Source organism: Chlorocebus sabaeus, chromosome 7 (genome assembly GCF_047675955.1).
Source record: "Chlorocebus sabaeus isolate Y175 chromosome 7, mChlSab1.0.hap1, whole genome shotgun sequence".
Classification (NCBI taxonomy): domain Eukaryota; kingdom Metazoa; phylum Chordata; class Mammalia; order Primates; family Cercopithecidae; genus Chlorocebus; species Chlorocebus sabaeus.
The window spans coordinates 78799216-78812544 of record NC_132910.1 but is presented as its reverse complement, the minus strand read 5'-3'; the positions used below and the strand labels follow the sequence as shown (position 1 = coordinate 78812544).

At 36.2% G+C, this 13329-nt stretch overlaps 2 protein-coding genes across 2 annotated transcripts in view; both read right to left on the bottom strand.

The window, feature by feature from the left end:
* The window catches only part of HSPA4L (heat shock protein family A (Hsp70) member 4 like), a 55974-nt gene that overhangs the window by 14065 nt on the left and 28580 nt on the right, over positions 1-13329 (bottom strand). The window contains exons 12-13 of the mRNA XM_007999757.3: positions 7600-7799; positions 1404-1502 (exon numbers count right to left, since the gene is read on the bottom strand). Coding sequence (XP_007997948.3) covers positions 1404-1502; positions 7600-7799 — 299 coding nt within the window. The remainder of the gene's footprint in view (positions 1-1403; positions 1503-7599; positions 7800-13329) is intronic.
* Positions 9641-10065, bottom strand: LOC140712026 (SOSS complex subunit C). The gene is given in 2 exon segments (XM_073017618.1): positions 9641-9770; positions 9773-10065. Coding segments are annotated over 2 exon segments (219 nt in total). The 5' UTR covers positions 9966-10065; the 3' UTR covers positions 9641-9744.

Here is a 13329-nt window from a genome sequence, read left to right as displayed (position 1 = left end):
AACCTGGATGAACCTTGAAAACACTATGTTTGGTGAAAGAAGCCAGTCACAAATAAGCACATACTGTATAACTATATGTATATGAAATGTTCACAATAGGCAAATCTATTGCCTATTCCCTATGGCTGGCAGGGAGAGGGTTGAAGGGAAATGGGAAGTCACTGTTAATAGATACAAGGCCTCTCTTTGGGATGATGAAAATGTTCTAAAATTGTGATCATGGTTGCACAACTGAATATACTAAAAACCGTACACCTAATTGGATGAATTGAATATGTAAACTAAATCTCAATAAAGCTGTTCAACAATTAAAATTTTGAAAAATGCCAGAAAAAAAGTTTCCAGGTTTTAAATAACTTTAGAATCTAAGATTTAAAATTAAATCTTTATAATCTCTGAGAAATGAATCTATTTGGCTAACCTGCATAGATTAAATTCTATGCAGGTTAGAAAAATCTGTTGAAGATGACAGCTTAAGAGTTATAACTACATTCATCTGGGTGACTGGGGCAAGGTCTCTCCCTTCTGTCTTATTAGCAATCGCTGTCTTAGAAAAATAATTACTCTCAATAAATCATTTATCCTTTAACATTTTATTTCTGAAAGTATTAATTTTTGCACATAGGAAAATATTTTATGATATACTTAAGAGTGGTTAATTCTGAGATACAGAGTACAGCTAATATAAGTTTTCCTCATATAGCTTGTTCCATCTCATATTTTTCTGAAATGATTTTTTTCACTTAAAGTTAAAATTTTAACTTATGTATTCATACTTTAGAAATACAATGCAGTTATTGGTGAAGCATGAGAAATAATGAATTAAGGAAATAAGGTAAAGAATTTAGGCAATTTTATTGTTGGGTTCTTTGATAAAAGGTTTTTTTTTTTTTTTTTTAATAAGTTCAAGGGCACACGTGCAGGTTATATAGGTAAACTCATGTCACAGGGGCTTGTTGTACAGATTATTTCACCACCCAGGTATTAAGCCTAGTACCCGTTAAGGGGAGGGATCCTCTCCCTCCCTTCCACCCTCCACCCTCCACCCTCCAATAAGCATCAATGTTTGTTGTTCCCCTCTATGTGTACATGTGTTCAAATGAGATGAAAAAAAAAAGTTAATGAAAAATGTATCTTTTTTCCTACCAAAAAAAAGTTAATGAAAAATGTATCTTTTTTCCTACCAAAAAAGGTAATTTTGCTCATGTTGTTAGGGTTCATTTTTTAAAAACACAACTCTTAATAAATCATTAAATTATACTTATTCCAGCTATCAGCTTTCTATACTTTCTCACAGTTCTAAAATCAAAAATATCAAGTGCATTAAAAGAAACCATTATAAAATACAATAATTCAAAATATAAATTTCAAAAAGACACAACTATAGAAAAAGTAAACCAAACCTTTGTTTTGGCTCCTGTATGATCAATTTCCTCTTCTGGGGTGTGTTCCGCATGACATTTTTGTTGCCCTCCTTCTTCTTGGTCAACCTGCATTTTATCCTAGAAAGAAAATACATAACTGATAATATATGCAGTGTCTTTTTTTTGTTTTAAAAATGTAAACTGCATCTTAGAGTTCAAGCTTGTTTTGAAATGTAAAATGTAGAAACAGTTAAGTAGAAGCTCATTTTTCAAACGAGAATTGCTACAAATAAACAGATTAACAGGTAAGTAAAGTGGAAAGATCTATTTGATGCTATGGGATAAATCTTGTTTGATTTGTCTATGGCTAACTAATTGCAAAATACATGGAAAATTGTTCTCAATTCAAATTTACAAATAAAGATTCACAAAAGCTTACAAAAAAAAGAGAACACTCAAGGGTTGGGGGCTAGGGGAGGGATAGCATTAGGAGAAATACCTAATGTAGATGACGGGTTGACAAGTGCAGCAAAGCACCATGGCACGTGTATACCTATGTAACAAACCCGCATGTTCTGCACATATATCCCAGAACTTAAAGTTATAATAAAAATAAATAAAAAAGAGAACATTCAACTTGGTATGAAAAATGTTTATAAATAACACAAGAAAATAAAATGAAAAAGATACAAAATCTATGAATTACACAAATACAATACCATATCTTTAAATTGTAAAATGTAAAATAATTAGAAATACCCACTCTGAGTTTTGATATAAATTAATGAAAATTAATCAAATTAATCAAAACTCAAAGTGGGTGTTTCTAAATTATTAAAAGGTATACTTTTAAGATTTTTTTTCTTTTTACGTCTAAAAACCAAACTTTCTACCAATAAAATCTCCAAAATGAACTCTCCACTTGGCAAATAATCCCATATATATAATAGATTTTTTTGGTCACCTTTTTTTTTTTTTTGAGACGGAGTCTCGCTCTGTCACCCAGGCTGGGGTGCAGTGGCCGGATCTCAGCTCACTGCAAGCTCCGCCTCCCAGGTTTATGCCATTCTCCTGCCTCAGCCTCCCAAGTAGCTGGGACTATAGGCGCCTGCCACCTCGCCCGGCTAGTTTTTTGCATTTTTTTTTAGTAGAGACGGGGTTTCACCGTGCACCATGTTAGCCAGGATGGTCTCGATCTCCAGACCTCGTGATCCGCCCGTCTCGGCCTCCCAAAGTGCTGGGATTACAGGCTTGAGCCACCGTGCCCGGCCTTTTGGTCACCTTCTTAATCCTATCTGTCACCATCCTCCTGAAGAAAGTTTGAAATGTAGGAATCAGCATAATTTAGGTCTTCAACTACATCTAGAATTAAGCAAATCTGTAATACCCAGAAAGCTATCTTGAATAAAAGTTTATTTCTGCCAAAGAGGAGCTAATTTTTTTTTTTTTTTTTTTTGTAGTTAAAAGGTCAATTATTCTTTGGGAGGTTGAGGCAGGCAGATCACGAGGTCAGGAGCCTGACCAACATGGTGAAACCCCTACTAAAAATACAAAATACTAAAAATACAAAAATTAGCCGGGCATGGTGGCGTGTGCCTGTAATCCCAGCTACTCAGGAGGCTGAGGCAGGAGAATTGCTTGAACCTGGGAGGTGGAGGTTACAGTGAGCTGAGATCGTGTCACTGCACTCCAGCCTGGGTGACAGAGCAAGACTTCGTCTCAAAAAAAAAAGAAAAAAGAAATCAATTATTTCTGATATTTCAACTGCCCTCCCCCACCTTACAACCTCCCCAACCCTGTTGATAGGTAAGATAAGTGAAAAAAGTGATAAAGTGTTGAGTTATTAACTCTAACTTTTGTATTACTCAGAAAAAAATGCTAAGGGTCACAATGCCTTATCACTTAGAATTTTTATATTTATTGAAAGAGCTCTTCTATTGTTTATGTATTTGTATCTCTCATAGAGAAAAGGAAAATAAACCAGATTAAGTAGTTATTTCTAAAATTTCTTCACATTCAGAATCCAACTCTTCTGAATCACTTAATCCAGCTGTTAATGTATATTTCTATACAATATCATTCTATGTGTCATCAGGAGTATAAATGACCCAGCATTTGTTTAAAAGTTGCTCTAATATGGTCTCTAGTGTTTTCTTATAAGTCACTAATACCTATTGTACAAGACTTATGACTGTATCTTTATCACAACCTGTTTTCAAACAACCAGGACTCATATTCCTTCCTTGAATGCTCCTTAAATGGTTTGTTCACTAAAATGTCAAGAGGTTGCCAACTACCTAGTCATGCCACTAGGAATTTCAACCGAGTTAACAGACGCACAGGTGATGAGAAGTATCTCATGACTATTGTGATGGTCAACAGCAAATATAAGATGTTAGCATTTGCAAGACTCATTAAGATACATTTAAAAGCAGAAAATTACACATCTTAAAATGGATATGAAATGCTAATAAACTGTTAATTCTTTGAAATGATTTAAAAATGTTTATAGAAATATTATCAATAGTGGGATAATTAATGGAAGTGCCTCTAGACTCTGGCTTCCCTGACAGATTTTAAACTCCATGAGAGTTGAAACCATCTTTCTGTTTGCTGCTATGGCCAAGCATACATTTTAGGTACTCACAGCTATTTGTTAAATAAACATAAAGCACTTAAGAAACAAATCTAGATACTATCATGAACTGTAAGGTTTTACCCGATTTGTCGCTTGATTTGCCCTCTCAATTTCACTTTTTTTTCCGGCTATTCCCCCATTCTCCACACCTATATCCTATACACCAACAACTCTTCTATTTGTTACAACAACAAAAATGAAGGCCTTCCTGTCTCAGTACCTTTCTATTTGTTATTCACTCTGCCTGGACAACTACCTACCTACTCCTTACCCTTAAACTGCCTTTTGCATCCTTCAGACTAGCTTACCTGTTTCTTTCTAAGTGGTTTCCTCATCACTATCACTTAATTCCCACTACACATCCCATTTCCTTTATGTTTATATGCTATCTTTTTGCTTCATGCCTGTTCTCTCCCACTAGACTGTAGGTTACAGATGGGTGGCAACCTTTTCAATCTTGTTTAATCACTGTATCCCTAGTGCACAGAAGAGTCCTGGCTACACATAATCAAATATTTTGAATTAAACAAATAAACAGAAGTAGATAAAGAACCCAAATGGTCAACAATTGGGAAATAGTTAAACTGTGGTACATTAGTAAGATGAATAGCATATAGTTTCTTTGATCCCTGGGTTTTGTGATATAGTTTTAAGATGTGATAATTTTTCTTTTTTTTGAGGACTGTGTTGTCCAGGATGGACTCAAACTCTGGCCCCAGCGTCCTGAGTAGCTGTAACTATAGGCACAAACCAAAGTACCCGGGGCTTGATGTAGTAATTTTTTAGTAAGTACCTGGAGCCTGATGTGGTAACTTCTTAGTAAGTACCCAGGGCTTGATGTGGTAATTTAATATGCCCCTGTATTAAATTATACCTACAAGAGAGGGGTCAATTTTCTCACACATCATTATATTGAAGTCAGCAAGCTCTATTGTGATTTTTCAGGAAAATCAATGCTATTTTAATTTTGAATTAGAAAATAACACATATAAAATAATCTTTCACAAACTGACCCTCATAGGAAAAAAAAGGCTCCTGCTGATGTTCACTGGTTTATGTCTGGGCCTCTTTATCTACCTCGGAGCCAGCAATACCATCAGCTAGGATAGAGTAAAAAGAAGAACTTATTATCTTATTATTCCCCACCCCTTGAAATTTAAACAATTAGCTTCCAGAGTCTTTGAATTGGTTTACTTTTTTGAGGGGAAGGGGAGACTACTTTATAATGGTATTTAAGTCTTTAAACTTCCAAATACAGAATTAAAGACAAAAATCCTAGAGAGAACAATTAAGAAAGTGCACAGGCCGGGCGTGGTGGTTCACACCTGTAATCCCAGCACTGTGGGGGGTAGAGGCTGGCAGATCACAAGGTCAGGAATTTGAGACCAGCCTGACCAACATGGTGAAATCCCATCTCTACTAAAAATACAAAAATTAGCCAGGCGTGGTGGCATGTGCCTGTAATCCCAGCTACTAGAAGGGTGAGGCAGGAGAACTGCTTGAACCTGGGAGGTGGAGGTTGCAATGAGCCGAGATTGCACCACTGCACTCCACCCTGGGCGACAAAGTGAGACTCCGTCTCAAAAAAAAAAAAAAAAAAAAAAGAAAAAAAGAAAAAAGTCTACAGAATATTTTCAACACAGTGTATTCAGCATCATCACTTTTATTAGCAAGGAAAAGAAAATAAATTACAATTTATTCAATATTTATTATATTAGCTGTGGTAGGGATTTAAAAGATTTAGGCTGGACATGGTGGCTCAAAAAAAAAAAAAAAATACATGAATGTGCTCACCAACAATGACAAGTATATGACTGATCTGTGTTAGTTACCTTTTTCTTTTGATTACATACATTGTAAAAGAAATATTAAGGAACACATCACCTATCCAGAAAGTCCTTGTATGGGAACCTCAACTGCCTGCAAATGTTCTAGCAAGTCAAAGACTATCATAAGCAGGTAAGTCTCTGAGTAACCAAAGCAGAAGTCATAAATCCATGCACTTTATTCACATGTGAACCCACTTAGTTCACATACAGAAATCATCCTTTAAAGTTTGGTTAATTGAATTTCCAGCTCACAAACAGAAGCAGCAAATAAGAAATGCCAGGGGAAGTATAAGATGGGTGCCATACTATTCTTGTTGTATTTTCAGTTCCTAGGATTCACTAATATTATATTAAAAAAATTAAAGGTTTCAGCAGAAATACTTAAAAGATAAACGAGCCGGGTGCAGTGGCTCACGCCTATACCCCCAGCACTTTGGGAGGCTGAGGTGGGTGGATCACGAGGTCAGGAGATCGAGACCATCCTGGCAAACAGTGAAACCCCGTCTCCACTAAAAATACAAAAAAATTAGCCAAGTGTGGTGGCACACGCCTGTAGTCCCAGCTACTTGGGAGTCTGAGGCAGGAGAATCGCTTGAACCCATGAGGCAGAGGTTGCAGTGGGCCGATCGCATCACAGCACTCCAGCGTGGGCGACAGAGTGAGATTCTGTCTCAAAAAAAAAAAAACTAAAAAAACACAAAGATAAATGATTATAAACACCTGGTCTTAGAAGGCATACAAAGCACTTCCAATTTCAGTAAAAATAAATTTTAATAGATTAAATTTACATATCTAAGTTATTGTGGATTATAATTTGAAATGTTAACTTTTCACCATTATGTTAATTTATGAAAAACTATCTTCACTAACAGATAAAGACATTTCCTCTTCCTCAATTCAAATAAGAAAGCGATTACAAAATGATACATGGAAAGAGTGAAAGAAAAAACCATAGTCCTTAAATGAAGTAGTTTAAAGGGCTAGTGGTTGAATTCTGACCAATTTGGAAGAAAGATGCATAGTAATTATTAATAAAAACAAAAAGCAACCTTAACAAAAGGGAGAAACTGTCTTAAAATAGGACAAAAGAAAATCTAGGGCAGATTTCCAATTGTAATTAACAAATGCCATTAAAAATAATGCACAAAATTCATGAGGAGCGCATATAAAAAGATGAAAACGTTGTGTAATTAAATACAATAAAGTTCTCCTAAGATTCCTTCATCTATAATATCCCCACAGTAAATTCAGTGTCACTCTTTAATAAAGAAAAAATTTAAAAATCTGTACTTTAACATTACTGAATGTACAGCACATTCCTCTGTTTAACTGTCTCAGATGTCCCCCAAATAAACCCTGAAACATTCTTTATTAAGCATGTATTTTCAATCTAAAAAGAATGTATAATTCAAAATTTATCATTCTGAAGTGGTTTATCTGGAAGCTAAAAATCTAGCCATAATAAAATATATGTTTTAATGGAAGTTAAGAACGTAGGAAAGAACTCCAGATTCACACGCTCCATGTAATACTATGAAAGATGCACCAAACTCTTAAAAAGTATATTACAACGTGAAAGATGTAAAGCATTGAAAATAGTATTATTCCTTAATGCTTTTATCAAAAGACTTTACACTGATTCCCACAGCAGAAAATCAAAGCAAAACCTCAGAGAGTAATGTATTCAACTATTAAAGTCCCAATTACGATTAAGATATACCGTGTATACTATCTATTACAAGAACATTGAGAAAGAATTTCTACATACCATATTATCTTTGTTTTCATTTTTAAATGAAGTTTCTGTCTCCATTGGAGCATCACTGTGATCCCCTTCCAAATTTTGCTTCTCAATTACTGATGCGCTAGCCACACTGAAGATTCCATGGATGTTAACACGAACTTTAACCTTCACTTTGGAACTATCACCATCAGACTGTGGAAAAACATTCTGAATAGTGAAGCTCCCTTAAGGAAAAAAGAACTCCAATCAGTATGTGAGCCTCAGATTAACTTATTCAATTCATTGAATAATTTGGCTATCATCTTTAAGATGTTGGCAAATAATCATGTTGGCAATAATTATGATCATATCCTGATTGATCACTATGGGGCAGGTACTTCCCCCAGATTATCTTTTATAAACCATAACAAACCTGTTATTAAGTCTCAGGAAGCTTAAGTAACCTGCCCAAAATCATCGAAGTAGGAAGAAAAAAAAAAAAAAAAGAAAGCATTGGGAATTTAACCACGGACAATTTGATTCAAAGGCAGTAAGTTATCTTATAATACTGCTACTCTAAAACCAAAATAACAAAATTCAAATTCTGAATTTGAAAACAAAATAGATATTCCCTTTTTTGATATAAGCTTTACAAATCATAACCATCTTGGTAATTCATAAATAAAGCAATTCCAATTTTTTTATTTTTCCTATAGCAAAATACTTGCAGAGATTATTATCAATGCTTTAAGAAATCTACTGATGTTTTATTTCTCTAAAGAAATCTCATATATATATTATCTATAGTAGAAGAGAGAATATTAGGCAGTAAAATCAGGTAGTAAAAAACTTGGGATGACTTTTTTATGCGTTAAATTTTGCCCCCCACCTGCTCCCACACTGTGCTTAGTACCTCAGAACATGACTATGTGTGTTTTGTTTTGAGACGCAGTTTCACTCTGTCACCCAGAGGGTAGTGCAGTGGCATGATCATAGGTCACTGCAGCCTCAAACTCCCAGGCTCAAGCAATCCTCCCACCTCAGCCTTCAAGTAGCGGGGACTACAGGTGTACGCTACCATGTCTAGCTAATTTTTCTGATTTTTAGTACAGATTAGGTCTCACTATGTTGCCCAGGGTGGTCTTGAATGCGTGGGCTCAAGCAATCCCCCTGCTCAGCCTTCCAAAGTGCTAGGATTACAGGCATGAGCCACCATGCTCAGACTGTGACTGTATTTGGAGATACCTTGACTTCAGACTTCTAATCTTCAGAACTGAGACAACAAATTTCTACTGTTTAAGCCACCTAGCATGTGGTACTTTGTTATAGCAGCCCTAGCAAACTAATATAATGTTCAATAATTTTATTGCTTTATATAATATCCTTGAAATATTTATAATATTTGTGCTGTCCCCTTCTTAGTCTATAAAGCAGTACATAGACAAAAATATAAAACTTGAAAATCCTTTTAAATGTTATAAAATAATTTCATTTTATATCTTCTGAAAAGATCACTCAGTTAAAATGGATATTACAATCTCCTATTCTCACTTTCCTTTTTTTTCTATTATTTTTAATTGCATTTAGTCACATCATTTATAAGGGAATATGTTTATAGAAGATGGTTAAGACTGGTTAGTAATTTATTCTTGGGGTTTGTTTTAAAATGAGAAAGGGGGAAGTAGTTATGAGTTCACAAAGAATATTTCAGGATGATACAGGTTGACTGTAAACTCAAAAGGGACACTGACACCAATCCTATAAACAGCAAATATGGATGTAACTGATTTAAGCCTATTGGTTCATTTTTAAAAAGTACTCTTCTTTCTTTAAAGTTAGGTACTATAAATGATTCTTGAAAATCTACTGTGGGCATGATATATTCAGTCAAACTTGCTAGGGGTTGGGGAATGTTTTTGTGACTATCCAATTCAGAGCATGATTGAGAGTTAAAACAGCATTACAAAAAGTAACAGTCATGGTACATAATCAATTCCTTGGACGATACAGCTTCCACAGCTCTCATCATCCTGGTTACCCTTCTTTCCGCTTTTACTTGCACACTCCTTTAACAAACAAAAAACATCAAAGTTCACTAAAATTCTTAAAGTCACAGTTCATCCAGCACTGAATGATAGTAACTTTGGCATTTGATATTACAAAATCACTTTTCCATCACAAATATTTTCTTCATTCTGGATCAAGGCGAGGTAAACAGGAACAATCAGGTTCCCAAATGCAGAGTCTTGAATTATGAAGTATCCAAATGAATGTGCACGAGCATGCTGCAAAGCTGCCTTCTGCTGGGCTGCAATATACTGTTGCTCAGCGTGATCCTGGAAGTCCTTAAGAGAGGGTCTCGAGAGTGCAATGCTAGCTCCAGGATGATTTGTTGAAGACTGGTTCTGCATAAGTAGTTTTCTTTTCTCTCTGTTCAGTTCTGCCAAGACTGCAACTTGTTTTGAAAACCTTGTCCTGAAGAGTTTGCTGCAATTTTCCTATTGTGTTTCAATTATGTCCAGTGGCAACTGGTCAGCACTTCACAATCACCTGGGACGTGAGAACACCAGGACCGCCTCACCTTCCAATCGCCCTCACTTTCATATTAATCCAGTAATAGTCATTCTAATTGTTGCCAGTGAACATAAAGTTTAAAATTAGAACATACAGTCTGTCTGGCAGCACAATTTCAATCTACTGATTAAAGTTAAGTTTTTCTGTAAAAAATAATTATTCCACAAATCTTTCAGGACAGTTACAGAGCATTTTATTTTTATAGAGGAAGTCTCGCTGTGTTGACAAGGCTGGAATGCAGTGGTGCAATCTCAACTCACTGCAGTCTCTGCCTCCTAGGTTTGTGTAATTCTCCTGCCTCAGCCTCCCAAGTAGCTGAGATTACAGGTGTTTGCCACCACACCCGGCTAATTTTTGCAAAGCATTTAAAATACAGAAGTAAAAATGAATTAGAAATATAGCTGTCCCCTCAGTATCTACTGAGGATTGGTCCTGGGTCTCTCTGAGAATGCAAGAACCTTGTACACATAGTTTTGCATGTGAGTGAAATGGGGTCTCACTATACTGCCCAGGCTAGTCTTCAACTCCTGGGCTCAAGCAATCCTCTGGTAGTCAAGTCCCTTATTAAAAAAATGACATAGCGCCTCCACTGTTGATACCCAGGGAAACAGGGCCTGGAGTGGACCTCAAGCAAACTCCAACAGACCTGCAGCTGAGGGTCCTGACTGTTAGAAGGAAACTAACAAACAGAAAGGACACCTACACCAAAACCCCATCAGTAAGTCACCATCATCAAAGACCAAAGGCAGATAAAACCACAAAGATGGGGAAAAAGCAGGGCAGAAAAGCTGGAAATTCAAAAAATCAGAGTGCATCTCCCCCTCCAAAGGAACGCAGCTAATTGCCAGCAACGGAACAAAGCTGGACAGAGAATGACTTTGACGAATTGAGAGAAGAAGGCTTCAGTCGATCAAACTTCCCAGAGCTAAAGGAGGAACTACGTACCCAATGCAAAGAAACTAAAAACCTTAAAAAAAGAATGGATGAATGGATAACTAGAATAATCAATGCAGAGAAGACCATAAATGAACTGATAGAGATGAAAACCATCACACGAGAACTATGTGACAAATGCACAAGCTTCAGTAACCGACTCGATCAACTGGAAGAAAGAGTATCAGTGATTGAAGATCAAATGAATGAAATGAAGCGAGAAGAGAAATGTAGAGAAAAAAGAGTAAAAAGAAATGAACAAAGCCTCCAAGAAATATGGGATTATGTGAAAAGACCAAATCTACGTCTGATTGGTATGCCTGAAAGTGATGTGGAAAATGGAACCAACTTGGAAAACACTCTGCAGGATATCATCCAGGAGAACTTCCCCAACCTAGCAAGGCAAGCCAACATTCAAATTCAGGAAATACAGAGAATGTCACAAAAGATACTCCTCAAGAAGAACAACTCCAAGACACATAACTGTCAGATTCAACAAAGTTGAAATGAAGGAAAAAATATTAAGGGCAGCCAGAGAGAAAGGTCAGGTTACACACAAAGGGAAGCCCATCAGACTAACAGTAGATTTCTCGGCAGAAACTCTACAAGCCAGAAGAGAGTGGGGGCCAATATTCAACATTCGTAAAGAATTTTCAACCCAGAATTTCATATCTAGTTAAACTAAGTTTCATAAGTGAAGGAGAAATAAAATCCTTTACAGACAAGCAAATGCTTAGAGATACTGTCACCACCAGGCCTGCCCTACAAGAGATCCTGAAGGAAGCACTAAACATGGAAAGGAACAACCGATACCAACCATTGCAAAAACATGCTAAAATGTAAAGACCATCAATGCTAGATAGAAACTGCATCAACTAACGAGCAAAATAACCACCTAACATCATAATGACAGGATCAAGTTCACACATAACAATATTAACCTTAAATGTAAATGGACTAAATGGTCCAATTAAAAGACTAGACTGACAAATTGGATAAAGAGTCAAGACCCATCAGTTTGCTGTATTCAGGAGACCCATCTCACATGTAGAGACACACATAGGCTCAAAATAATGGGATGGAGGAAGATCTACCAAGCAAATGGAAAACAAAACAAAAAAAGAGCAGGGGTTGCAATCTGAGTCTCTGATAAAACAGACTTTAAATCATCAAACATCAAAAGAAACAAAGAAGGCCATTACATAATGGTAAAGGGATCAATTCATCAGGAAGAGCTAACTATATATGCACCCAATACAGGAGAACCCAGATTCATAAAACAAGTCCTTAGAGACTTACAAAGAGACTTAGACTCCCATACCATAATAATGGGAGACTTTAACGCCCCACTGTTAACATTAGACAGATCAGTGAGACAGAAAGTTAACAAGGATATCCAGGAATTGAACACAACTCTGCACCAAGCAGACCTAATAGACATCTACAGAACTCTCCACCCTAAATCAACAGAATATACATTCTTTTCAGCACCACATCACACTTATTCCAAAATTGACCACATAGTTGGAAGTAAAGCACTCCTCAGCAAATGTAAAAGAACAGAAATTATAACAAACTGTCTCTCAGACCACAGTGCAATCAAACTAGAACTCAGGACTAAGAAACTCAATCAAAACCACTCAACTACATGGAAACTGAACAACCTGCTCCTGAATGACTAGTGGGTACATAATGAAATGAAGGCAGAAATAAAGATATTCTTTGAAACCAATGAGAACAAAGATACAACATACCAGAATCTCTGGGAAACATTTAAAGCAGTGTTTAGAGGGAAATTTATAGCACTAAATGCCCACAAGAGTAAGCAGGAAAGATCTAAAACTGACACCCTAACATCACAATTAAAAGAACTAGAGAAGCAAGAGCAAACACATTCAAAAGCTAGTAGAAGGCAAGAAATAACTAAGATCAGAGCAGAACTGAAGGAGATAGAGACACAAAAAACCCTCCAAAAAATCAATGAATCCAGGAGCTGGTTTTGTGAAACGATCAACAAAATTGATAGAGCGCTAGCAAGACTAATAAAGAAAAGAGAGAAAAATTAAATAGACGCAATAAAAAATGATAAAGGGGATGTCACCAGCGATCCCACAGAAATACAAACTACCATCAGAGAATACTATAAACACCTCTACGCAAATAAACTAGAAAACCTAGAAGAAATGGATAATTTCCTGGACACTTACACTCTCCCAAGACTAAACCAGGAAGAAGTTGAATCCCTGAATAGACCAATAGCAGGCTCTG